The 27,166-nt window shown below is 36.3% G+C and overlaps 1 protein-coding gene across 11 annotated transcripts in view; it reads left to right on the top strand.

Annotated features, from left to right (window-relative positions):
• Positions 1 to 27,166, top strand: part of BNC2 (basonuclin 2) — a 349,594-nt gene that overhangs the window by 200,973 nt on the left and 121,455 nt on the right. For all 11 annotated transcript variants that reach the window (XM_042053948.1, XM_042053947.1, XM_042053945.1 and 8 more), the window contains 2 exons: positions 10,079 to 10,181; positions 26,123 to 26,358. In XM_042053948.1, the coding sequence (XP_041909882.1) occupies positions 10,079 to 10,181; positions 26,123 to 26,358 (339 nt within the window). The remainder of the gene's footprint in view (positions 1 to 10,078; positions 10,182 to 26,122; positions 26,359 to 27,166) is intronic.

Raw genomic sequence — 27,166 nt, forward strand, 5'->3', positions numbered from 1 at the left:
TTAAATTTAGGCAGTGTGCCCAACAGGGACAAAATTATAGGATAAAGCTATGTATAAAAGAAAATCCTTCTGAGAAAACCAATAACATTTCTCCCTCCACTGCCTGCCCCCCTTCTCCCTCTTTTCTCTCTCTCTCTCTGTGTCTCTCTGGTTTTATTATATATATATGAATTTTTTTTTTTTCATGTTCCATTCTGGCCAAAGAGACACATATTTCACACTTACTGGAATTCTTCTCTCTTCCACATAAGGTGAAGGGATAGAATATACTTTAGTGAACGTTCATGGAAAAAATACACATTTCTTTGTTTTCAGGAAATACCAAAGAAGCAAAATTTAAAAGTTACATTAATAAAAGAAATGCATATTTAAATAATTAATTACTTCATCTAATGAGGAGAAAAATTTTCTCTTACTAGTCTGACTTTTTGGGAGTGAGGCAAAAAAAAGATTGGGTGGTTTTCTTGTTCTTATTTGCCTAAAGTATCAGTTTTGTGGCTGACAGGGTTGGTCACTGAAGGAATAGTACAGGACTGAGTATTTTATTAATGTAAATAAGAAGTTATTGCTTTAGGGTATAACTTAAGAAGAGGACACATAGTATGGAGTGTTGACCTTGATGAGACAGAAGACATTATTTTCTTTTTAGAATTCTTTTCAAAACAATGAAATCTTTCATTATAATTCTTTTATGTAACTTTTGTAGAACTCATATTTATCTTCAGTGGCTAAGATGTAGCACAGTGCAGTGCAAATCCACATAATTGTTTTTGCCAAATTGAAAACCCATCATTTAGAACCGAGAAAGCAATAATGTCTGAGAAGGAAAGAAAATCCTGAAAGGCAAAACTTCCTGAAGAGCAGATTAGACAATAAACAATGTGTATTTGATATTCTTTAAGAAGAATAAATTGACAGAAAGAAATAGCTATTCCACGGGCCATGCTGCATTTTAGTTTGTTTAAATCAGATGTTGCTTATTCTTTCAACTTATAGAAGAAAAAGGTGGAAAATAAAAAAATCTAACTGATTTTGCTAACATAATTTTGAGTGTATATTTACATTTTTCTTATAAAGTTCCCTATTTATTTGTTAGAAGTGATATTTTTGCATACTTACATCTTTTCTCTTGTAGTTTTTACTGGACAGACTATAACTGAGGTTGATCAAAACTAGTCTAGAGATTATGAATTATTTATCTGATCACCTTTAAGACATTTAATGATCTCATCATCTTCTGATGGATTTGTGGAGAAACAATAGATGATGAACAGATATTAGGCTTAATAGATTTGTTATTTCATTTAATAGATTTAAGTAACTCTTATTTAACCACTTATAATCCACTGAAAAAAATCCCTTTTTGTCGATTACTGATCCAATAGTCCACATAATGTAAAAAAAATGTTGACAATTTCGTTCCATGTTCCTGCTACATTCACAGGTTCTATGTCTTTTTTAAGATACTAGAGGGAAAATAAACTTTTGGAGCATATTTAGTTTTAATTTTTACATCACAAGTTTTGAATTATTGGTTTACATACTTTCTTCTGAAATATCTGCTATAAGGTAGTAGAAGTCTATTGCAAATAGCAAGGCTCATACCACTGAGGAATCTCAGTATACTCTCTCCAATGCGGTTGCCAGCAAGATGCACTTGTTTTCCAGAGAAATATCACCTGGGCTTTTCATAGAATCATGGGCTCAAGGAGTAGTTAGGGGTAGAAGGAATTTTTAAAGATCATCTAGTCTAACCCTCTGCCATGGTCAGGTACATCTTCAACTAGATCAGGTATCTCAGAATCCTCTCCTGCCTAATTTGAATGTTCCCAGGGATGAGGCATCCACCACATTTCTGGGCAACCTGTTACAGGGTTTCACCACTCTCCTCAAAAAAATTTCTTCCTTATATTTAGTGTAAACCTGCCCTCCTTTGTTTTAAAGCTATTATTCCTTGTCCTATCACTACATGTCCTGTAAAAAATCCCTCTTCAACCTTCTTCCAAGCCCCTTTAGGTACTGGAAAGCTGCTATAAGTACTCACTGGAGCTTTCTCTTCCCCTGGGTGAACTATGCCAATTCTGCCAATCTTTCCTCATAGTAGAGGTATTCCAGCCCTCTGATCATCTTTGTGGTCCTTATTTTGGACTTGTTCCAACAGGTCCATGTCCTTCCTTTGCTGAGGACTCCAGAGATGGATGCAGTACTCCAGGGGGGGTCTCACCAGGGCAGAGTAAATCATAGGTCCACGACAGGCCAGTAAAACCAGTGGAAGCGACTTGCCTCCTGTGCTCTCTAAAGGACAGTGTGAATTGTGGTTACTTGGCATGACTGCCTGGGTGTAGCTTGCAGTGTTATTCTCTAGAACAGTCATGGTTAGAGAAGGGCACTTCTTGCGGGTGCATCCATTCATGTTGGACACCTATCTGACACTGACCTCTGCCTTGGCAATATATGTGGCTGAACGCCAGTGACAGTGTTGTTTTCATATCATAGATCTGGTTTTCATCTGTAAGAATAAACATCTGTATTTGCTAATAGGCTCTTGGGCACAGGGAATCTCATTCTTAAATCAACTATGTTTTTTCTTCAAATTTTAAGCAAGAAAGCACTTGTCAGTCTTAATTTTTTCAGTGCAAATAACTCTGATGCCGGAGACCCTCCAGCTAGTTTTACATGCTATAGAAACATAGAGTGATACTGTATCTGCAGTCTTTGTAGAGTATCCTGTATGCAGCCCTGTGAGCTGAGTGTATAGAAGCAGCCTGAAAGCTCTACAGAAACTTCCTGAAAAATGAAATATATATTCTGCATTATATTTCTCTAGAAAAGTCCAGGTAACATTCCTTGACGCAGGTTTCTACTTTTGGTAGCGTCTAGGGTAGAACTGAAGAGCAACTCCTAAATTAATACGAGACTACAAATGGTTTTTTTTCTTTCTCTTCTTATTCCCCATTCACTTAGCAGCTCTTTCTCAAGAAAACTAGAAAACAGTTTTCTAACATGCTTAAAGACTAGGTTTTCCTTACTCCAGGAAAAGCTGTTTTATCCTATTAACAGCTTTCTCTCTTGCTAGCATCCTTCCCTTCATATTATATTAGTAACTGTTTTCTTGAATGCCACAGAGAAATATAACAATATTATTACCTTTCAAATTGCATTTACTGAAAATAAGTACAAGTAAGAAATTATACTAATATAATGTGATGTGAAATTGCTAATAAAATACTGAAATGCAGTGAATAACTCAGAAGATATTTGAGTATCTCTAAATGGGAGAGTGATCAAAAATATCATAGCATTACATGGATGTTTCAGACCATTCAAATGCAAAGTAGATTTTCCCTTACTGTTTTTCGTTTTGGGCAAAGCATTATTAGGCTATCAGTACTGAAGTTAGTAATGGTCATTTATCAATTAAAATTATTTTCTGTAGGTGATTCCTATGTATACAGTCATTCATTTGCCAGTCGTAAATCAAAGTAAATTTGCATCATTAAAAAAAAATCTGTTAACATTTTTGTGCCAACAGAAGAAATAATAATGCTGAATGTTTCTGGCTTACATTTTCCCTCATACCTCACCATGTTGTGTGAGCAGTTTTTTAGCCTTATCTCTGAAAATGCTCTATATTAGCATTACTCATTTTTTTCGGATTGGGCAGTTATAGATTGAGTGGTTAAGTAAATGAATCTATGGGAGTGACAGACCGAGGATCAGTATCGAGGCATTCCCTCTCTCCCAGTCCAGTGTTCCGGCTGCAGAATTACCCATCTAAACGTTTTAGCTGAGTTTCAAAATTGTCATTTTTGTACCAGAATGATGGGATAGAGGTATATGGCCCCCCTGAAGAGACAGAAACGTGTCTGCTTCATTCTGAAGAAAGTGCGGCAAGCACTTCCACCTCAATTTTCCTTCTTTCTTAGGAGTTAAAATGTACAAGAGAAGGGGCATAATGAATCCCTTGTTTTATTTTGCTTGTGGGTTTTTTGCTTTACCTACTAAGATGTCTTTATCTCAACCCACAAATTTCATCACTTTTACTTTCCTCTCCCCCATCCCACTGTGAGGGAAGTGAGCAAACAGCTGTGTGGGGCTTAGGTGTTGGCTAGGTTTAAACCAAAACAGTTTCCTATAATACCAGTCTCATCACAGGAAGGTGACATTGTGCATTTCCTAAATGTCAGTATAGAAATGATCCTCCTTTTGGTGTCAATTTGAAAATAAACTGTATTCTACTCCTGATTTTCCAGTATTAAAAATAGTGTGAATTCACTTTTTAAAAAGTACTCAATTGGCAGGAAAAAAATATTTATTTGGATTCATGACATAGTAAAGAAACGAAGTCATATTTTTTAAGAGCTTTTTAGAGAGCTCTATATGTGCTCTAAAAAAGAAAGAAAAACTCTGAACCTAGAACTGTAGTATGGTACAGTCCTGTGGTGAGCAATAATGTCAGATAGATCATATCTTCTTTGCATTATAACAAAGAAACAGAATGGAAAATTAATGGCAGAGGAGATTTTCTGTTAAAAAAGTGTTGAAACACTTGCAGAACTTATCTGTTGTCTTCTGCTTCATAATTTATTCTGTCATGGGTCAACATACAGCAAAACGAGAGGGGATCTCTGTGTTTCTCATTAGTCTTTGATTAGGCTAAGTTTGATTGTTATGGTGTGTCTCAAGATCATGTGCTGTATGGCTTCAAATTGTTCTCCTAATGAGAGTGTTACTTACTTTCAATAAAATATTAGTTTAAAATTATGTAATTTTCATTTGCAATACAGAGTAAAACTGACAATGGATAGAAAATGCTAATTTAATATGTTGTATTTCGATTAAAGTTGAAACATAAGCTGTAAAAAGTGCTTTTTGCTTTTCCAACACTTCTTATAATTTCATGCAAATATTCCATTCATTGGCATACAACACCTGAACTGTTATTGACTTTAAAATCATAAATGAGATTTATTCTGTCAATTAAATATGGCAAGTTCTTGCCTATATTACAAAAATACATAGAAATTGTGAATTACCATTATACAAAATCTAAATTTCAAGTATATTTATGTGTATATGTGTGTGTTTAAAACCCACAGCATCTTTGCTAGCTAACACCTTTGTGTAGAGTGCATACTCTCTTAGTCTTATTGATTTTAATGCAGCTGTTAAGAACTGCACTTATGCACCAGTTTCCTGGTTTGCAGTCCCACTAAAAAGATTTCACGTGACCAAATTTTCCTCAAGCCTCATGCTTCTGTGACTGGTAACAGTGGATTTAGATTGTGTGTGCTCTGTGGGATAGATGTATGGGAGACGCATTAGAAAGGTAGATGGAACATCAATGCAGAGGGGGCGTATAGTTGACTCCGTTATGTATTCAGGTGCATGGTGATATATTATAGATGTGGAAAGGAGACATTTTTAAAGACCTTTTTGCACTTGAGAAAGGTGAGGCAAGGACATTAAGAATAAGACTCTGATAACACTGCCACCGCATGAAAAGTTGTGGCTGAGACTTCAGTAAGATGCTGTTCAACCTCATAGAACTCTTAAAGCCTCATCATTAGTTACATTATGAAGTTTTGTTGCAAAACTTATCTGTCTCTCCGGAATGTGGCATCATTTAAAACTGCCTCCATCTTCTGTGATCACTTCTAAGTATGCCAGAGGAGGAATCACATCTTTTCTTTACACGTTCTCCTTCTCCCACACTGTGATCCCTTTCATGGTAGGTTATTGACTCTCATCTCTTGGAAGCTCTGCAGAATAGCCAGAAAGATTGATTTTTCCATGACTGCTCTAGGCTATTTCTAGTAACATGTGAATAATATTTACTTTTTAGACATAATCAAATCACCCAAACAATATTAAATTAATATCCTTGGTCTGGGAGAAACCCACAGAAGTCAGGTCTAACATGTTTTAATAGCCATACAAACTTATGCATAGGTGTACTAGACATCATGCTTTAATATTAGGTAAAGTTCCTTTCTTTTTGCATTATGCTTTACAGGAAGACGATCTCAAAGAGAGCTGCAGCATATTTCTCAATGTCAATTTTAAAATTTTTATATTTAAGAAATCAGTAGTATAAACGATTTTAAATTATTCTGCTGAAGTCCAGTCCATTTCCAGCATAGGTCCTCAAGGGTCATTGTAATTTTCGTAGAAATACAAGAAGCATTATGTTAGGAACTCAGTGAAATTGATGAATAAAAATGTCTGAGAATTCCTGTTAACTGCAGGCCATTGACATGGTAAAATATAACAGCATGCATTTTTCAAGGAGGTGTATTTAGGAAACTGTGTTTTGTTGTGTACTTAAGGTCTTAACCTGCAAGTTGTCATCTAAATACTTGGTTGCCTATCAGCTAATATGGGGGGACTGTGTCTGCTGATTTTAATATTCTTTTCACTATTCATTGGTTTCTTTTCCTTCTGTTTCCTTCTGCCTTTCTTGGGGAAGTTTCTGAGGAAAATCTCAGTCAGGGAAAATTTCTGTTTCTTTCCCTAGAAAATAGTGTAGTATGCAAAATCCCATTACATAAACTTTTTATCAAAATCTTGGGAAGGCAGAATTACAGTGTGTGACTTCTGGAATGCCTAGCTAAACTCTTTCAGAAGCACTTTCTTTCAAAATTCTGACATTGGTATACCCTTGGATTTTTATACCTATGCTTTAACGGGTTGGAACAATGTCTGCCATATTTAGCTGCTACACCCAGGATGTTTTTATTATCCCCACTTCCCACCCCACCACTTTAAAATTAAGCAATACCAGACGTCCAACCACAGTTACACCAACCCACTCTGGTACCTACAAGAGCACCAGCTGCTGTACCTTAAAATGCTGCTGCTGGGGAATGGAGGTCCTCATTAAAACTTTGGGTTCTAAAGTTAATCTATGCCACATTCACCTTCACCTGCACTTCTGGCATTGCTGAGCCTGTTGCAAAAGCTGTCAGTGACTTGTATTCTCAAGTTAAATAGTATTGAAAAACCGGTGAAAAATACTGTTTGTAATTGTGATATCTCTGCAAGGCACAGTAAATTTGCTGGATGCATTGTGAAGGTCTTCAAGGACACTACCTTCTTTCATGTTGATGAATCTTAGTGTTCAGACCCTATGTGTAGGATCACACACTGTTTTCACCATCTTGAATCATCTCGTCACTGAGTTACATTGGCATCATGCTGGGTATTGTATGGATCTCAGGTAATTGCAATAATTCTGAATTAATTGAGGAAAGTGCAAAATTAATCTTTGAAATAAAGATAAAATTCTTTGTGAGATTTTCAATAGCCTCTACTACTATAGAATGCCTGCAAATTTATGTTGCATGTGTCCTGGCAACAAGTTGTCATTGTGTCTAGTTATTGTTTAGGGAAATAACAGCAAAATAATTTGCCCAAGATCATACCAGAACATGAATTAGAATGAGTATTTCCAGTCCTAAATGAGCATCTTGCAGCTTGGGGGGTAACCCTCATCATTCAGAAGTATGCATGGGATTCTCCGTGGTGGAATGGGAAACTACTGAAACGAAATTACAACCTGGTGTCAACATACACCCTTGGCAGAAAAAGCAGCCAAGTAAGTGCAGGCTGAACGTTTTGGCCATGCTAATTAGCTTTTGATTTTCTCATGCCAATCCCTATTACTTTACAAAAATGCATGTCTTTATTTGAAGACTTTCCAGATTTATTTATTGGAAGAAAAAGCTGATATTTTCATGTTTCTGAAAAATTTGAGTGAATTTTTTGGGCAATATGTCTAAAAGATAGAAATCATGTTAATTAATTGGTTCAACACTTTGCATCATAAATACTCTCTTTAACTCAGGGAAGAGGAAAAGAAACATGTCACATCTAAACTCTTCCCCCCAGTTTATAATCTATAGTGGGTAAATGGATAATTTTTGAATGTGTGTAATAAAACTTACTCTTAGGCTGAAACATTGTATTTCAGGTTCAAGCTGAATCAAATTTTTACAGGCAACCTGTTGACCTCTAGGCCAAAAGTAGATAGGGTTGTAATGGAAATGCTGATGAGCCTTAATAAAGCAGCTCTTCCAAGTGTCAGAATTTCATCTAGTACATGTACTGCACTATATTACACCTCTTACATGTACTGAAGTGACACATGAAAAAATCAAATAATGTCAAATACAACAAATGTATGTCACATTGGTGCAGACACCTGAAAAAGGTGGTGAATGTGAGAAAACCTTCTATGGTAAAATAAGAATACCATTTTGTAAGACCTCCTTCTTGCAGTACAATTAATTACTGAGTTCATTAATTAATGAACATATTAGCAAAAGAACACCATTACTGACCAGTGTAGTCCTGATATATTACCAAGTCAATAAACTATTGAACATGAAACAGGACCTTCCAGGAGATTTTTTTTCTCATAACCCACAAACACATATATTATTCTCGCATGGTCAGCACTTCTTTGGTACCCTTATATTTCATATTACTAATTCTTTTAATCAGGCATCCATAGAGCAGTGTTTTATAACACTGGCTAATGAGTAGTTGGACAGGTGACGTTGGGACTGAGGCCCTGAAGTGTCAGGTATAATAGAGCAGGATTTTTTTCCTCACTAGGTTTTTGATTGTAAAAGGTTGTAAAGGGGCAGATAAGATAAGAGGAATAAAAGACACTTGTAACAGAAATTTGTCAGAGAAATATATATATTAAATGTATCCATGAACTGTAAATGTCTTTACATTTCTCTCTGATGCAGATAAATAAGTAAAGGGATCAACATTTAAATAATTCTGAGGCTTTTTCATTGTCAGCAGCCAAGGACCTTAGCCAGGCCTAGCTAATGCTGAATGTAATTTTTTTTAAGTCACTACAGTTAAGATAATTATTTTTGGTATGGAAAGTATGTGTGAGTGTGTGTATTAATTCTTGGGAAAAGGCAAGAGTCTTCATAATTCTTCAGTATCTCTGTGGCAATGCGTACCAAGCACCCTTCCCCCACCTTAGCCCCCCAAGTAATCATTGATTGCATCTAAATCTATAGAGATATCTTTTCCTGGCAGCTCTGGTAGTTACAGTAGATTGTTAATCTGTGAATGATCACAATAAGCCTCTCTGTCTGAGAAATCTCCATGCAAATTACATCTAAATGCATGCCATAAATTTATTAGTAGCAGTTTGAAGTGCACAGGTCATCTTCTACACTATTTAAAAACATATGTCTGTTACATTAGAAAGAGTCTCATTCAATTTATATTCACTTTTCTGTGGATGTAGCTAGCCCTTGTCAAAGTAAACCTGTGTAATTTTTGAAAAAAATTTAAAAGCAAGATGAGAAAGTGTATTATTAAGGAAGGTGTATTATTTAGCAAATTTGAGATCTCTGCATGGGATTGGAGTTTTAGCATTGCTACTTTGAAACAGAAAAATACACATTTAACAGATGAGTGAGTGTTAAGAGGTTAAAGGGTATGCCTAGATATTGAAGAAAGTGACAGATGTAAAGGCAAACTACAGGACGTTTTATGAACCAGTCCTATTCTTGTACTTGATCATTTTATTCTGTTTTGGGAACATATCAAATCCATTACTTCTTTCTGCAGTGAAGTTATGTCTTAGGTGAACCCCAAAAAGGAAATTCAAAAATAACCTTTGGATTCCATGGGGGAAGGGGAAATATATCTGTAGTTTTCCTTTCCATATATTTTTGTTTCTTGATTTGAAACTGGTATGCTCCAATGGTAAGACATCACTAGTAACTTCTTTTCTTCAAGAAGTTGATGTAAAACCAGGATGTTTATGGAACTCCTACAGCATCCTCATCCACACAACTTTTTTTTTTCCTAAAGAAAATAGAGCAAATCTTTTAAAGATTTTAGGAATGTATTCATCTCCATGGGACATACGGACATATTTTTGGTGTTGAAAGATAATTAATTTCTACTTTAAAAAGGAGCACAACTTTGAATGTTGGGAGGCTGGGTTTTGCTATACAGTTCATACCATTCTAACCATCACAACAAATTTGTACAAGCAGGAAGAAATACATTAACATGTGTTTTCTGTTTCTTTTTCCAGGCCATCCGCTGTACACTGGTAAATTGCACATGTGAATGTTTTCAGCCAGGGAAGATTAACCTGAGAACCTGTGATCAGTGTAAACATGGCTGGGTGGCACATGGTAAGAAATATATGTTCCAGGCTTAATTTTCAATTCTGTCTGTCTTTACCAGTATCTTTAAATAATAAGAACTGGACTGAATACAGACAATAGTGGTACCTCTTTGTTCTACACATGCATGTGTATGCATGCACGTGGTTTTTTTACAGCGATTTGTAGGATGAAAGAGTCTGTTATTCTGGTGATAGCTTCAAGTGCCACTGGAGTTCAACAGCTTGTGTACAGCTCAAAAGAATATTCTAGCGTTCAGAAAATAACGTAGTTCTAGTAGGGCTTAACAGAAAGGCAAAAAGCTTACAGTATGGTTGCACAGCAGAGTTTGTATTGCAAAAAAGCATCAGCCGATAAGTCATGGGGCCTAATGGAAATGCAAATTTACCACTGTCAAACTTTCAGATCCCACATATTGGGATAAGATCACTATGTGTGCCGAAGATATTGCTACTGGAGTTTTCTTCTAATAATCTATACTATTGGCACCTAAGCAAGCCAAGTGTCCTCATTCCCCACTTCTGCCAGATGTTCAGGGGCTTATATTCTGTGAATTTTATTTTATTTTGATGAGACTTTGGGTGAAAGGTTATTACTTTCCTCCTAAGATATAGTTGATGTCTATTTATTCAGTTCATGTCTGTGTGGTTTTGTGCTTAAATGTGCTGACATATGACAAGTGTGAATGCTCAAAAAATTCAACAGAGATTGACAGAGAAGTTTTTAAAGCATTCACATATATGGAAAGGAAAGCAAGTATGCAGGTACCATGAATTCCATGCCTCCAGGCTGCCTGGAAATGCCCTAATACCACCCATCTGGTAGCTGGTTGCAGGTTTGTTATATACTAGATTATCAAGGGACATATTTTATCTTTATTACTCTTATTTCCCAGAAAATTTTCAGTCACAGAATAACCAGGTTCACATTTCTTGGAAGAATCACTAAACCTCACAAAATTTGTATGGTTCAGGCATTCTTCAGATTTTTTGTAGAATCAGCATCTGAGGTTTTGCTGATCCAAAGATAGGGAAGCACTGTCTAGCTATTTTCCAGGGTGTCCTCCTGATGAGCAATAGAAACTGAGAGTCTAGCACTGAGACATCCTGAACTTTCTTTTTAATGAGTACATTGTGGAAAAGTATAATCAGATTTTTCTCCCTGTGAAGTGATTCTTCTCTGTGAAGTGATTGAATTCAAAATCAGAATATATGACAGTGATCTGAGATTACCACAGTTTATATAATAGAAGTGTCCCTGTTTTAAAAATCTAGAAAGTTGAAAGGTGAAGGTGAGGATTAGGGATACACCACCTGCTCCCATACCTGAGTGCTTAACATTCCAAACAGAAAACTGAATACAGCTATATATTATTAGGAAGTGTTTGTTTTGCTACTGTGAATAATGCTCTGATTTTTTTTTTTAGTGCACTTTGTGTACATTCATCTGGAGTATTTACATTTTATGGCAGAGTGAAACAAGCCATATATATGTTTTGCGTAGTCTTATAAATTACTTTCTGGATACTATTATGTATCTTCTTCAATTCTTGATCTTAGCTGTTTTTGAGGATTTTGAGGGCAGCTTTCGGGAGAGAGATCAATTCACTGCAGCGTACCACTTGGATTTCAAAATTACTAAAATCAGGTTGCGGTTAAGAAGTCCTTTGCTTTAAAACCGTTAGCTCAGTACTCTCAGAAGTTTTCCTTGAATGCAAATAGTATTTCCTGCTGCTTTAATTAAAGGGTTTCCTCATGATTTTTATTAATGAATTTCAACTTGGCTCCTTGACACATGATGTAGTGCTTTACTGAATGTAATTACCAAAGAATAGGTGTTTCCAACAGCAAGTACTGTGCTTATTCAGTTCTGATAACCTAGAATCATAATTAACGGAATAGATCAAAAAATAGCTTAGAATTGCAGTCTTCTCATGCTGTACTTGACTAATCTGTGTGGAGTTAATTCATTTTAATAGCTGCCATTTAAAATGTTGTAAAAGCCACCACTGCACTATTGCACTTAGCAACTGCTGGCCTGTTTTCTTTTCTCTTGCTTCCATTGTCTTTCTCACGATTTCTGTTGCTCATCTAAAATAAGCTGCACACCTCTTGAAGGAATAGGTTTGCTACAAGTTCAGATGCACCCGTCTGGAGTTGCCAAAGGCAGGATTGCAATTATATGAATAGATACATTAGCAAGTACTTTTGTGGCCAGATAAATGTTTCTGTTGACAAAAGTTCACCTTGTCGACCCCTGTACTACACTGGCAATCCTACCATCAGTGTTTCTATGGCCAAAGCCAAAAGCTGCACAGAGCATAACAGCACTATCAAGTACAGCTGTGCATCATGGAGAATGGGTGCTAGGATGAATCTCTGAGTATTTTAAGGGATTTGGATGACTAGACAGTTTTCATTTGTTTTCAGCTGAAGCCTGGCTTTCATGTTGTCAGGTTTGGTGGGAATTTATTTTCTAAATTAAAAATTAAATGGTTTAAACTGGATAAGCCATTTCTTATGATTTAAGCAGTCAAACAGATAAAGTCTGTCTTTACTTCTTTCTTTTTTAATGGTAAAGATACTTTGTATAGTACATACGGAAAATAAAATCTCATTAAAATCTTAATAGTCAATTTTTAAAGGAGAATTTATTTTAACCCAGGCAATTGGTATTTTGTGGATTTTAAATAATATGGTATTTAGATGACTACAAAAAATAAGACTTTCTTGAGTGCTTGGTTTGTTCTCCTGCTATTTTTGTAGTATTAGAAGAAGCATGCTATGCTGTGAAGATAGTCATGATATTTTACTCTCTTTAGCACAAAAATCACTTAAAATTTATTGTAAATAATGAAAAATCCCCACTCTACTTGCCATGCACTTCATCTAGCAAAAGTATCTTAGCCTGTGAGGAAAGAAATTAAGAAAATCTGCAATAAATGGATGGTGATTTCATTGATTTTGCATTTTTTCTTTCGCGATTGTCATTGTTGTCAGAATAACAACTACCATACTTCTAGAAGAAACTCTTATTTTACCTCATCCAACAGATCAAAAGACCCAATATAATATCAATCAAGTACAGTCTTACCTTCTCTCATAACTGTTTTGCTTGAAAAAAATGTGCCAAGGTGGCATAAGTTATAGTGGACTAAAGCTATTTTTTCTGACATTTATTCTACTTAGTTTCAATATCCCCATAAAAAGAACAAATACAAAAACAAACACAAAAACAAAACAAAAACCCAAAGAAACAAACAAAAACCCCCCAAAACAACGACCTCCAATAGAAAATAGAGAATGTCATAAAGTCAGATGCATAACATGACTGTGACTACTTCATTTAGAATAGTTGACTTTTCTGAATTTCTACATGGTAGGTCATGAAATTTTCAGGTAAAAGAAACATGAAATGAAAACAAAGGGAAGGAAGGACAGATGGAAATAAATAAAAATAAAGAAAAGAAACAGAAGAAGGCTGTGGAAATTTTAGAATTCACATGTCTCTCTTACCCTGAAGTTTCTGAAAGGACTTGATCTAGGAAGAAGGTTTAGAATTAAATGTGAGCTGCATGGGAATGAGACGAGAGTGAAAGCTGTGTTGAAATAAAATTTGTCTGAGTTCCTATATTTGTCTCAGTCCAAAGATGTTAAGTGAAAGAAATCCGGGTTTGCAAAGTCAAAGATAATCCCTAACGAAATAAAACAAAATGAAAACAGGTCACTGATCTTAGAGTCTCTCTAAACCTGGCAGAATTGCCATGTTGTTCTTTACTTAAAAAATGGAGATTTTTAAGCAGGGAGTAAATATTAAAAAAGAAAAAAAAGGAAAAAAAAAAAGAAGAGATAAATGTAATTATAGTTTATTAGTAAAATAATGGGGTTATTTCTTTATTGTCTGATAGGATATAAAGAATTGTCACAATTTATCATATCAAACATGGTTCTTTCCTTCCATTCAATTTATTTAATTATTTGAAATGCTTTAAAATTACTTGAGAAAATAATTTTTCTTTTTAAAGTTATTTATAGATTTTTAGCAAGTAATTCTCTGCAGCTCATTGATAATGAAAGCTAGCTTTTTACAACTTTTAAAGTAAAACTGTTTTAGATGTAGTCTGGCTTTTCTTGTCTTTCACTGACAAGATCATTTCAATCCATCTGTTATAACTTTCTTTTGACCCTGAAGGCGGAGGCATATTTTTCATTACTCAGTTGCTTCCAGGAACCTTACAAGATTAACCTTCATTACTGGTAAACACTTTTTTAAGTGCCCCCCTTCTGCCTGTGCCATTCCTTTATGCTTCCCTTCAGCAGGATTTCCCAAAGCAGCCAATGCAGCAGAGAAAATGCACTGTTATCTTGTGGGCACTCTGACCCAGTATCTGGTTTTAAAGCCTGCCACATTGGTAAGAATGATGTGTTTGCTTTGGGTTACTCTGATATCGCCCTTAGTGCAAGTCAAGCTGAGGTGAAACCAAATCCAGATATTAGGGCATCCAAGACAAATAATATTGTTTCAGAGGTTTATGAGACAGAAGTGACAGAAAATAAATAAATCTTAGATGCCCCAAGAACTAATAAGAAGCCTTCCTTTTTCATCCTTGTATTTAGCTGATACTTATATAACCATATGGTCATGAGTTTAATCCTCATGCAAATTTGATGCCCTCAGGTGTCAAGTAATGTTTCCCTGAGGGGTAAATCAGAAGCTTTACCTTACATGTGTTCACACCTGTACCTCCTTGGATTTTCCTGGGAATCTGTTCAGTTTAAAATACTTTTTTCTCTTATTCCTAACCACCCCCAGGACAGCTTAACTCTGTTGGGAAGAAGCTAGACCTTTCCGCTTCTCTCCAACTTTATTAGCTTACATTCCTGGGTTTGAATAAGCCAATGTCCTTTGGACATGGTCAGGTGAGATTATAGCTGATCAGATGTTAAGCATTCAGCTAAGATCTGATCAAGTGTCTGGTAAGCCCTAAACAGACTGTGACCCATTCTGAAGCACAGTGCCTGTTTCTGCTAGGTTGGCCTATATTCACAACTAAAAGTGAAATATTTTCTTGTTGTGAACATTTTATTCTCTGAAAAACTTTTAAATTAGTAATCACACTTTATGCTTTCACAGAATTGTCATTAATATCATCAGATACTAATTGGCAACTCTGAAATATACTTTTTAAAATTATGTTTGCCCTTGATTAGCTATAAAATGCCCATAGACATTTAGACTAAAAGTATTTCAAAAGGGCAAGATATTGTTATTTGGGTGCCCATCATTATTGAATTTACATTTTACAGAGAATGCCTAATCTCATTTAGCACACCCAATGCCAAGAGATTAAAATTCTAGGAGATGTCTTGAGCAATGATGTCTTACTCTGTCTTCTTAAGGAGAGAATCCAGACAGAAACAAACAGACTTGCTGTGTGCAAGATGGAACAAACAATGACTTTAAATTAGCACCTGGAATTCTTCTTTGCAGTCAGTGTAGAAGCTTCCTTTTGGAAAGGCAGTCAGTGAAATCCATGATCTTGAGCCCTTGAAGGGGTGCTAACAAGTTCACTACATGGTATAGCTTCAGATGGGAGGAAAAGAGTGTCTGGTGATGGCTGCTTGATTCCCAAATGAGCAGGATAAATCTTGTGAGTCTTGGGAGTTTAAATGACCAACAGATTTGTTGGGAAGCAGTGGTGAACTTCTTTAACATGCATCCATTCCAGGATGTTTAGGTGACATTACCTGCTTACTTGTCTCTTTTAACACCTATGCTGCTGCACATGAATTGCTGTGATGTGCTAACCACTTTATCATTTTATTACAGTTTATTACATCATAAATTTTTATATCTTCTTAACGATCCTACAAGAAGCTTAATTGTTTATAGGAACATCCTAATTAACTAGAGTTCACTAGGTTAAGCAGAACACAAATTGAAACAGCTCTAAGTGAAACAAACCCTACTACTTCATTCCACATAGTTTCATAAGGTTAAAATGGGATTTGACTGCAAGAATAAAAAATTCATACTGCTTTCAGATGTTTAAATGATAATACCATGGGTAACTTTACCTCAGCTTTCTGTTTTGCAAATGGGAAATTGAACAGAAAAGCTTTTTTTACCTTCTAGGAGGAATTTCATTTTGAGCTATAGCATTATGAGGACACTTGCCCCAGATTAATTTAGCAGACAATAGTGTTACTCAATTATCCCATTTCCATCTGGATTTCAGAAAGAGAAAAGATGATACAAGAAATGTATAACATGAGTCTCAGAGACTTTTCTAATTGTATTCTAATTGATTACAGTCAATTTTTCCAAAGTATTTTTAACAGGACCTTTGTGAAATGATCAGAGTACGTGGATTGGGATGGGTAAAACTGATGTGTATGAATGGTAGAGCTATTTTTATGAACCAGCCTTCCCGGGGTCTGAACATCTTCAGCTATCAGCAACCTTAGAACAGCAGGTTTTCCTGGAAAAACTGATGTGGTTTAGCACATGTGGGAGAGCATATCATAGGCTTGAACCAGAGTTACACCCTAAATTGAAACACCACCGTTGTCTTGGCTTGCCTTTGTGAAATACATCTATGACACAGGACTCCATTCGAACAGGATGATATTAGCAGGTGGGCAGTGCCTATGGTATTTGCATTACAGTTTTCAAGGCTGCACAAAAGATGGAATAAGTTGCCTGAGAAGTGATGGAATTCCCCCCCTTTAAACATCAAAGATACGTCTTGGCAGAGCCAAAGATAACTAAAGCCCTGCTTTCATCAGAATACTGCACCGGACAATCTGTAGAAATCCCTTCCCACTTAGAATTTCTGTAAAACTGTGAATCACAGTTAATGGAATTGAGGTATATTAGGATTAAGATGGAAATCCTCCAAATCCAGACTACAGTCCAGGACTCCCAAATGTGCTTGTGTCTGACTATGTACAGTATGTCAACCAAATGGTGTTAGGATGATTAAGATACATATTAAAGCCCATCTTACTGTTATTAAAGGAGAGAATACTTTTAAGAAGATGTTAATGGCTAATAGGAAGGGAACATTTAGCTTTGGAGACAAGAGACAGGAAAGTTCAAGATGAATGACTAATCAAAGTAATAGAAACAGAATATTTATTTAGTGTCCTCCATTATAGATTGTAGGTTTCAACAATGACACCATTAATCTATGTGTCAAGGACCAGCAAAAGTGGACCTGTCCAACCAAAATGTCTGAGCCAGCAGTCAAAGGCAGTGAGAACGCTCTTCATGCCTGCACCAAGAGCACAGTTCCTTGAGGTCATGGTAGACTGAATGAGATGCTGGTAACTGTGTCCATTAACAATCTTGGGCATAGCAAGGGAATATAGTCAGGTTAAGGGTCCATCCACAGGCTTCAATCAGAAACAAAAGAAGGTGCGGCCAAAGATGGGATTGAAGACCAGGCTGTAACACGGGTCTGAGGGTAATTAGAAGTCAGAACTGCAGCCAGACACATCTACAATGTAGTTTAGGAGGGAAGTGTAGGTCCAGGCCTCAGTTTTAGTAGGGGTTTTGGACCCCTAGACTCAGAATCCAGGCTGGTGGGCAAAACTGGTGCATTGAGGACTGTGACACCACGGGCTCCATATGGGATCCATAGCTGCTCTCTGTAGCTGAGGAGACTGCTGATACCAACACACACAAAAGCAGCTGTGTGCTGGAATGCTCAGATGATTAATCTACATGTGTTTCTCCATCACTAATCATCAGATTAATCAGCTGAAGTCCTCTTTTACATAGGCATCCATACACACTCTGACAGAGAGAACTACAAGGTCCAAAGCCCACAGAAGAGACTGTCTCATCTTCCCTACTCTGGTCCCAGTAGTCAGGTGTCTTCATTGCTGCAGTATGCCTATGCAGGAAGTTTCTAGCCCAGAAATTTTTCTGAGAACTTGGGATGAAGGTTCTTTATAGCATGTTCCTTTAAACAAATTTGTTGTGAACAAGAAGGGGGGAGAAAAAGCCTACCATTTTATTTTTGTTATTAATTTAGATGGCCAGTTCTGGATCAAAGACATGTTTTTGAGGTACCACTGCATAAACTTAGATCTAACCTAAATTTCTGGGAGAAACAACTTGGGGCTCTTTTTTTCTTTTTTTTTTCAATCTTTTTTTTTTGCAATGTTTTCTACTATCAAAGAAAAATGTTTTTCTATAGAAAGAAAACATAAAGGAAGACACCTGTTCGGTTTGCAGGAGTTGACCAGGGAGGCTGTTTTCCTGACAGGCCAAAAGCAACTAGCATAGGGTCCCTTTAAAAAAAAATCAGGATTCTTTTTATATTGACCCCCCCCCCCCAAGTCCCCCCCCCCCATTTCATGTGAGCATTGGCAGAAACTCTGACAAGCAGTTCTTCATATTTTATTATGTTCTTGTCTGGCAGAATCTCTGTCAGGCAAAAACCTTGTCAGCGGAAAACCTGTCGTAGGATCAGAGGAGACAAAAACAGGTGTCACAGAGGCAGTCAAAACTGAAGGAAAAAAAAGATTAGGCTAAAGAGAGAAAGGCAGACAATTACATTAATGCCATTGCTTTTATCTTATAGATGTGTGTTATTATCTCGGGGTGCTGAGTGCGCAATTGCCTCAAAGAAAAGTAGACAGGAGACAAGGGGAAACTTGATAGTTATTAACTGAAGAGGCAGTGTGTCAAAGCTGGATGGGGTTCAAAGTTTTGTAAAGGGATAAAAAAATTGCAGACAGCAAGCAATGTCTGTGAACAAACTGTGGTTCTGCTTTTGGCTACATAAACCTGGTAGCATTCTAGATGTTTTAACTTGGAATCAGATCACAGACAGAAAAATTAATGAAAGTTTTCATTCAGTCGTCTTTAATAACATTTATTTTGTGTACATGCAACTGAAGTGCTGGGGGGGGTTTTGTTAGAGCATGAGGCATGGTGAGGCATGAAAACATGTATCAGTTTAGTAGCTGTGTTGTTTGGGTTTGAAACACCTATTATCAACACATGTTTAATTTTAAAATGCTATTAAGAATCCTTTTACTAAGTGTGAACATCTGTACATGCAAGCTGTAAATAAGCAGATCACATATGTGTCCCTCTGTCAGAGACTCAATGCATTTGGCAAATGGTTTCCATTATTAGTTTTTAAATACCATAAAAGGCATAACAAAAAAAATGGTTTTACCTATGAATCAGAATTTCTCTACTTACTCCCCTTCCATGATCTTTTGTCTTAGTGAACATTTATCTTCTATATGGAAGAAATTGTGAAAGCGATGAAGAGAGAAGTGAAAAAGAGATTACCAAAGGATGCTATGTTGTAGCTGAAATTTGTACTCAGACTGATTCAGGATGTTCACCCACTCATATATATGTTCATGTCCCCCACTCTATTGTTCCAGGGATGAATGGGATAATTTCCTGCATCACGAAAATATTTGAGTTCTTCAGTAGATACTGACAATTTTTCTTGTCCTGAGTCAGCTTCTAAGCACGATGTTTTTGAGGAGCAATTTTTTCTGCCTTCAAAATGCACCACGTTACACCACGTGGGAGGTGGTATTAAACCTGCATACTGAGGCAGATTAGCTTAGACCACCTCTTAGGATTGTAGTAACTGGTGCCTCCAGCACTTTAATCATTACTAAGGATTTGTTACTTTTTTTCCTGTGGTTGATGAAAAACAAGACAATCTTGAACTCTGAAAATATAATGCTGTTCACATTCACCTCTAAAATCAAGAGTAAACTACAGTGCTCAACATTGCCATTTATAATACTGTATCTGTTTCACCACAGTCAACACACTACTTTTGCAACAGTATTATGGAATCATTTTATGTTGGTATTATATACTTAATCTGTCTTTTAATTTTAGTTTCTTTTGCTGCAAAAAGTGGCCCAGTTATTTGGATTTTAAAAATGTCTGGAAAGCTCTTTGTTATTGTCTAGACAAAGACTACTTTTTTTTTTTAATCTTCCTGTTCTTGAACAAATCTAGTAATCTAGAAAGAAGATGATATTTGTAAAGTTTTGTGTCATCATTTGTATGTGTGTATTCCCCTTTGGCAAGTTGGGAAACTGGCTAGAGAGTATGCCAGAAAGTCCAGAATGCTTATATTGGAGAGCCCAAACACTGAAATGGAATGAAATCCATAATTCCCTATTGCAACCTATAGACTCTTCTCTGTGATGTTCTGAGATACAGAGCCAGGCAAATCAGCTGAAAGAAAGGGTTTCACTAGACCTTTTCATCCCTCTCAGGGTAATAAAATATTTATCTAGGATCAGGAAATTAGCAAGAGGTAAGTGTATTTACAACTCCAATTGCATTAAAACTAGGATATTTAAAATTCTTTTCTATTCAGCAAAGGCAAAATGTCATGCTTTTATTGTAGCTATTCAAAAAATAATATGAGACCTCTAAAGCACAAAATTCATCACTGCATATTTGTACTTCTTTTACTTAGCCAAAATGGAATCTGCTCAGACACATGGCTTTTAATTTGGTTGACCTTTTTCACTGCACATTGGGAAGGAAGGGGTCTAAGGGCAATGAGTAAATTTGCAGAGCTGAGCCTGTGAACTGGGCACAGTATAGATGAAATGAAAAATCCCTTCTTTGTTTTCTGTATTTTGATAAATTGAAGAAGAAGTTGTCCATTATTTTAATGTATCCTTTGTATTTAATTTCATTTGAATTACACAGTCTCAAAACTCCAGTAAAATATAAATAAAGTACATTTCCCCTCCTTACTTTACTACATTAAAAAAAAAAACAAACCACAAATTACAAATAGAACATAAAAGTTTGTTCATTGATTTATTGCAAAGATGTCCAAAGTTTTTTTTGCTGAAATCTTGCATAATAAGAATACTGCAGGCTGTAATGTAAAGATTGACATTGAAACAATTTCAAAGCTCTTTTCACATTTCAGATTATACTGAGCAGAATCTCTCTAAAATCTGGGGGATTTTATTTACTATTCAAGAAGGTGAAGATTGAATAAGCCAACAGGGGGAGGTTCCAGATATACATTAGGAAACATTTCTGTACTGGGAGGGGTGGCCAAACCACAGACTTCCTAAAGAAGTGGTCAATGCCCCAAGACACTCCCTGTTCCAGAGGCATTTGGACAACCCCCTCAATATGGTTTAATTGATAATCACCCTGGAGTGCTCGGGCAGTTGGATTAGATAGTCATTTTAGGTCCCTTCCAGTTGAAATATTCTCACTTATTATGGTGCATACTTGATACTTCAGAGTTGGAAAAACACTGTTGAAAGGTTCCTAATTCCTGAACTAATTATCCAGTAAATAATTTTTCATTGTGTAAGGCAATCTTCTTTAATGTTCTCTATACAACCCTTTTTGGCCTCCCTTTTTTAATCAGTTTCAATTTCTGAAACAAGTACTTGAAACTGGGAATTCACCCCAGAAACATTACTTGACTGAGTGTTAGAGTAAAACACAAGGGTATTTTTAGGCCATGAAAATGTTGATTGCTCAGCAAATATGTGATTTTAAGATTTGTTAGATCTCTTCTTGCTGTATCAGAGAACACCTTTTCATGTATACTGAATTAACGAATATCAGACTGACTATCAGGGCAGTGCTAAGAGTTAAATTGCCCTGTTAAGAAAAGGTACTTTTCTTAGTTTAAGCACATAACCAATCCCATCAGTTTTGGAAAAGATTGTGCAGGTTACAATTAAAATGTCACAAGCATGTATGGGTGAACTTTTGATCCCACTGAAACTGTACAAAGTATGAGTAATACCTCATGCTGCACCAGTTAGGGACATTTAATGTGTGCTTTGCGATATTCAGTCAATGATAACTTGTTAATAAAGGCACATCAGTTTACATCATTTTTCAGGTATGATAGAGTATATTCGTTTGTATAGCATATTTAATCTTGAAGCCTCCTAACCACTTATGAAATCATAAACTACTGCAGATACTCTTGAATGTATTCACTAGTAAAACAGGGCATTGTTCATCAGCATATATAAATTAAACCTATAGTTTAGAACAGAAAGTGATGAGGATTGCATTATCCACATGAAATTATGTGGACAATTCAGGACAGCAGAATACAACTATTTATTCCGAGATTTGACAAGAATCAGAAATTTGTCAAGAAGGCTAAAGCTAATACTCTTTTCTTTACAGAAAACCAACAACGAGATAGGTCCTTCCTTATCTCTTACCTAAAAATGTGTCTGTCTATCAACATAAATGGCGTCTTGAATCCACCTAGAACACTGGCATTAGTTCACTAAGGGTACCAGAGAAGAAATGAGAAATACTACAAAACTTTTCTCTGCTAGCTACATCCTTAGCAATCTCTTTTAAAGAAACAGGAAATTTTTATAAATGACAAATCAGAGTGAGGATTTTCATTCTTCTGACAATTTGAGGGGGTATAAATTGTAAATGTTCAGAAAGAGTTTCAGATTCTTACAGTACTGTTATTTCCCATATGAACACAACTGTGTTTCCTTTCTCTTCATTTACAACCCTTTTATTTTCATGTAGCATGAGGCTTGCCTTTAGCTTGCAAATATTCTAATGCACCCATGCAATAAGGTATGTTTTGTTGTGTTATAAATTCCACATTTTACTGCATATCCTGACTTGTACTTGGAAAAGATAAAATTCACTGCTTGTTTATTGTGTAATATGCATACTAAGGCCACAAATCAAAATTGAAGATAATATGATTGTCATTTGGAACGTTATTCCAATATCACACTAATTAGTATTTGTGTGTGTGTGTGTGTGTGTGTTGAGAAGCAGATGTCTATAGATAATGCTGCTAAAAAATAAATATTGCAGTTGAATGGAATAGCACAGGTTAGATTGCAAAAATTTCTATCAGCTGGTCAAAGAGTGTGCTTAGTTATTTAAAAAGATTTTATTTACTTTTCCTCTCTTCCATTCCACCTTAACCTTTCCAAAGCTATTATCCTCAGAGTGGTCACATTACATGAAGGGGGTATATGTCCACAGAGTTTTGTAATCTCCTTGTTATGGAAATTAAAAGCTATTAGATCTGTAATCTACCCAATAATTCTTAGCTAAAGATGTCTTATAGTCATTCTCACTTAGACCACAGTAGAATAATGATCTTAACATCTTCAGCATGACACATCTTCTTTTGATGGAAGAACTTGTTTTTCTTCACTGCAGGCATAGTATTTACCATTAAGAAGAGAGACACAAAAACAAATACCAGGTTATATTAGAAATACAGTATGATTCAGTCATTAAAAAGCACTAAGTATTCAGAAAGCTTCTGTCCATGTCTTCATTCTGGTCTGAATTTGCATAAACTTGGACAAGCCAGTTAACATCTTTGGACCCTATTCTCATTCTGTATGACTGAAGTTGAAAAGCTCAGGGTGATCCGGATAATTTCAATAGTCTAGTAGAAGGTGTTCTTACTAATAATATTAACACTAATATTATTTATTTAATAATATTTAATTTTATTATTTAATTATTATATAATTAATCTATTAACACCATTCCTATTGTGAGTAATGCTAGTATTTGAAAAAAAAACAACTTTATTTTCTCCTGAATGGTTGCTCAGTCCCTCAGGCACACATATATACCTACCACCACATGTACAGCACAACCTGCATAATAACAATATCAAAGTTCTTGGCTTTTCTAGCTGAGAACTTTTATGACACATCTGTAATGGTAGTAGCAAAATAACCATCTTAGAAAAAGATCACACATAAAAGGGGGGGCAGGGGGAGGGGGAAGGCAGAACAATATTTAACCTGTTTAAGCTTCAATCAAATCTCATTCCTTGGACCTTGTAAAAAAATTAGTCTCACACCATGAAGCCTACATAGCTGAAGTACTTTGGAAGAGCTTTTGGAAGCAAAAATCCCACTCTTCACATTCTGCAGTATAAATGTCCTGTGGAGAGATGTAGGACTGAAGTCCCTAGGCTTGCCAATTTCTTATCTTGTTTGAATGTTAAATTAATATTTAAAGCTATTTATTCAAAGTTGACTTAGCCACTAGAATAGGAAAGATCAGACAAATTGGTTGCAAGAAATGAAGTATGAGGAAACCGGAACTCTTTGACAATGTAGTCCTTGGAGTGAACGTGTTGAATGAACCCAGCAAGTAAATGATAAGGGCCTTTGCGCTCTGGATGTAAGAAAGCAATTTATCAAGAGTACATGAAATCTCTAGTGACCGTAAGAGAGGAAGAAACAAGTACAGGAGAAGTCCCTATAAGATTATTTTAAATGCTCAGAAATTTTGTTTAAAAAAGCAGTGAGAAGCTTAGGTGCTGCAACATAGCTCGTAAAATAGAAATAAAATTAAATTTAAACATTGATACTCAGTAAAATGCATGATGTCATATGCAATTCCATCTTTTTTAACTTCACAAGGGGATAAGATTTACCTTCATCCTGCAAAATTTCCCTATCTTTAAATTATTCATATCACAGTGATTAACATGGAATTCATAAAGCCAAGTGAAAAGAGCTAGCCAGCTCAAGCAGCAGTGAATTCATGATTAAATTTTTGGTAAATCAGGGGCCTTAGTTTTAACATGTTTAAAAGACTGAAGTTTGGGGAGTATCTGTTTCATTTTTTTCCTCTAGAGATTAAGTATCTAACCTTTAACGGTCCCATTCAATTCGGCATTGCTTCAGTCTTGGTCATTAGTTAATCATAAGTTTCTCTTGAACTATGAGTATTGTACCGTCTGAGTCTCACCTGAGAACCCTTCTGGCATAGCAATTAAAATTACTTGTGACCTTTGGAAACTAGGGTTGTTTTGGACTGCCTCTGTAGAAAAGGATCCTTTAGTGATGACTGGTGTCCATCAGGAATCTGTACTGGCACCAGTACTGTTTAATATCTTCATCAATGACATAGTGAGGCCATCAGATATGCAGATGACACCAAGCTGAGTGGTGCAGTTGACATACCAGAAGGACAGGATGCCATACAGGGGGACATGGACAAGCTTGAGGAAGTGGACTCAGATCAACCTCATAAGGTTCATTCAACAAGGCCAAGTGCAAGGTGCTGCACCTGGATCAGGGCAATCCCAAGCATGAGTACACACTGGGAGATGAACTCATTGAGAGTAGCCCTTCAGAGAAGGACCGGGGGAACTTCAGTGGGTGAAAAGCTGAACATGACTCAGCAATGTGCTGCATCAAAAGCAACATTGCCAGCAGGGTGTGGTTGATGATCCTGCTCTTCTGCTTCCTCTGGTGAAACCCCACCTGGAGCAGTGTGTCCAGCTCTGGGGTCCTCAGCAAAGTAAAGACATGCACCTGTTGGAGCAAGTCCAGAGGAGACCACCAAGGTGATCAGAGGGATGGAGCCCCTATCCTGTGAGGAAAGGTTGGGAGAGCTGGGATCCTTCAGCGTGGGAAGGAGTTGAAAAGAATCTTGGGCAGGGCTCTTTGGCAACCTTACTGTGGGCTTTCAGTACTGAAAGGGGGCCTACAAAAAGGCTGGGAAGGGACTTTTGACAAGGACATGTAATGATTGGACAAGGGTTTAAGCTAAAAAGAAGAGAGTAGATCTAGATAACAGACATAAAGGAGAAGTTTTGATGAAAATGTTGAAGCATTGGAGCAGGTTGCCCAATGAGGCTGTAGATGCCCCATCCATGAAAATATTCAAGATCAGTTTGGATGAGGCTTTGAGCAACCTGATCTAGTCGAAGATGTCCCTGCCCATGGCAGGGGGCTGAACTAGATGGCCTTTAAAGGTCCCTTCCAAAACAGACTATTCTGTGATTCTACATTTCTATGAATCATCCAGGTGATATTTCTCTGGAAAATAAGTGTATCTGCCAAATGTGATGTGATTACATGACTCTTTGGAGTTGTTTTCTTGACTTTTCTTTGCTCTTTCCTTATACTTGACCTCTTTTCTTTCAGCCTTGGACAAACTTAGTACTCAGCACCTCTACCACCCAACCCAAGTGGAGATTGTGCAGTCCAATGTTGTGTTTGACATCAGCAGCCTGATGCTCTACGGTACTCAGGCTGTGCCTGTGAGACTGAAGATACTGCTTGACAGACTCTTCAGTGTACTGAAGCAAGAGGAGGTGTTGCATATTTTACATGGCTTAGGCTGGACACTTCGAGACTATGTTCGAGGCTACATTCTTCAGGTAGGAAATAAAGAAAAGCATGTTTTCAAACTGAGTTAACTGATATTTTTGCTGCTGATGTATGGATGTAGTGATGGCACACCCAAAGAGGTAGAAGGATATGAAGTGAATTTAGTCTGGCATGTTGAAGCCTAATGATGGTGTTTGCAAAATAAAATATTCAATTTCTCCTAAGCTAAAAAAATACAGGTGCCTTCATACCATAGTATTTATTTGTACTTGCTTATGTTTATTATAGGAAATGCCTTAAATACTGCAAATATTGAGGTTAGCTACCTGCAAGCATGGTCTGGCCATCAAAGGCAGCTGGCAAGTTTTCAAGGGCTACTGTTTGACTTGAGAAACTAAGATGCAAGTCAGCAGCTCCGTCATCTTTTCTTTCCTTCTTTAGAAAGATATCTAAAAGGTATAGATGAAATGGGAGTTGTGATCATGGTTATATTGGAAAGTACCCCTACAGTGTGATGTATAAACAGGAAACCCTTTTTATAAGGCCATTTTTGAAAAGTAGCTTTAAATAAAGTGTTGAATGCAGGTTAGTTGAAACAGGCAAACAAACAAAAGAAAAATAGCAAAATGGGCAGGCTTGCTTTAGGAGTATGGTCATATATATATATACATATATAGTTGCTTATCTGAAAAATTTCATAATCTATTGAGTTCCCAAGTGACTTTTTACATTTTGTAAGACTATTTCTGATTAATAACCTAAGATTATATACTTTTGAATTCTCTTAATTGCTACTGACTTTGTGGGAGCTCTGCATCATCTAGAATTCATCCAGTTATTGAAGTGGACATGCCTAAA

Source organism: Corvus kubaryi, unplaced genomic scaffold, assembly GCF_017639235.1.
Source record: "Corvus kubaryi isolate FWS band 111438036 unplaced genomic scaffold, C.kubaryi_AGA036_p1.0 split1-37296, whole genome shotgun sequence".
Lineage (NCBI taxonomy): Eukaryota > Metazoa > Chordata > Aves > Passeriformes > Corvidae > Corvus > Corvus kubaryi.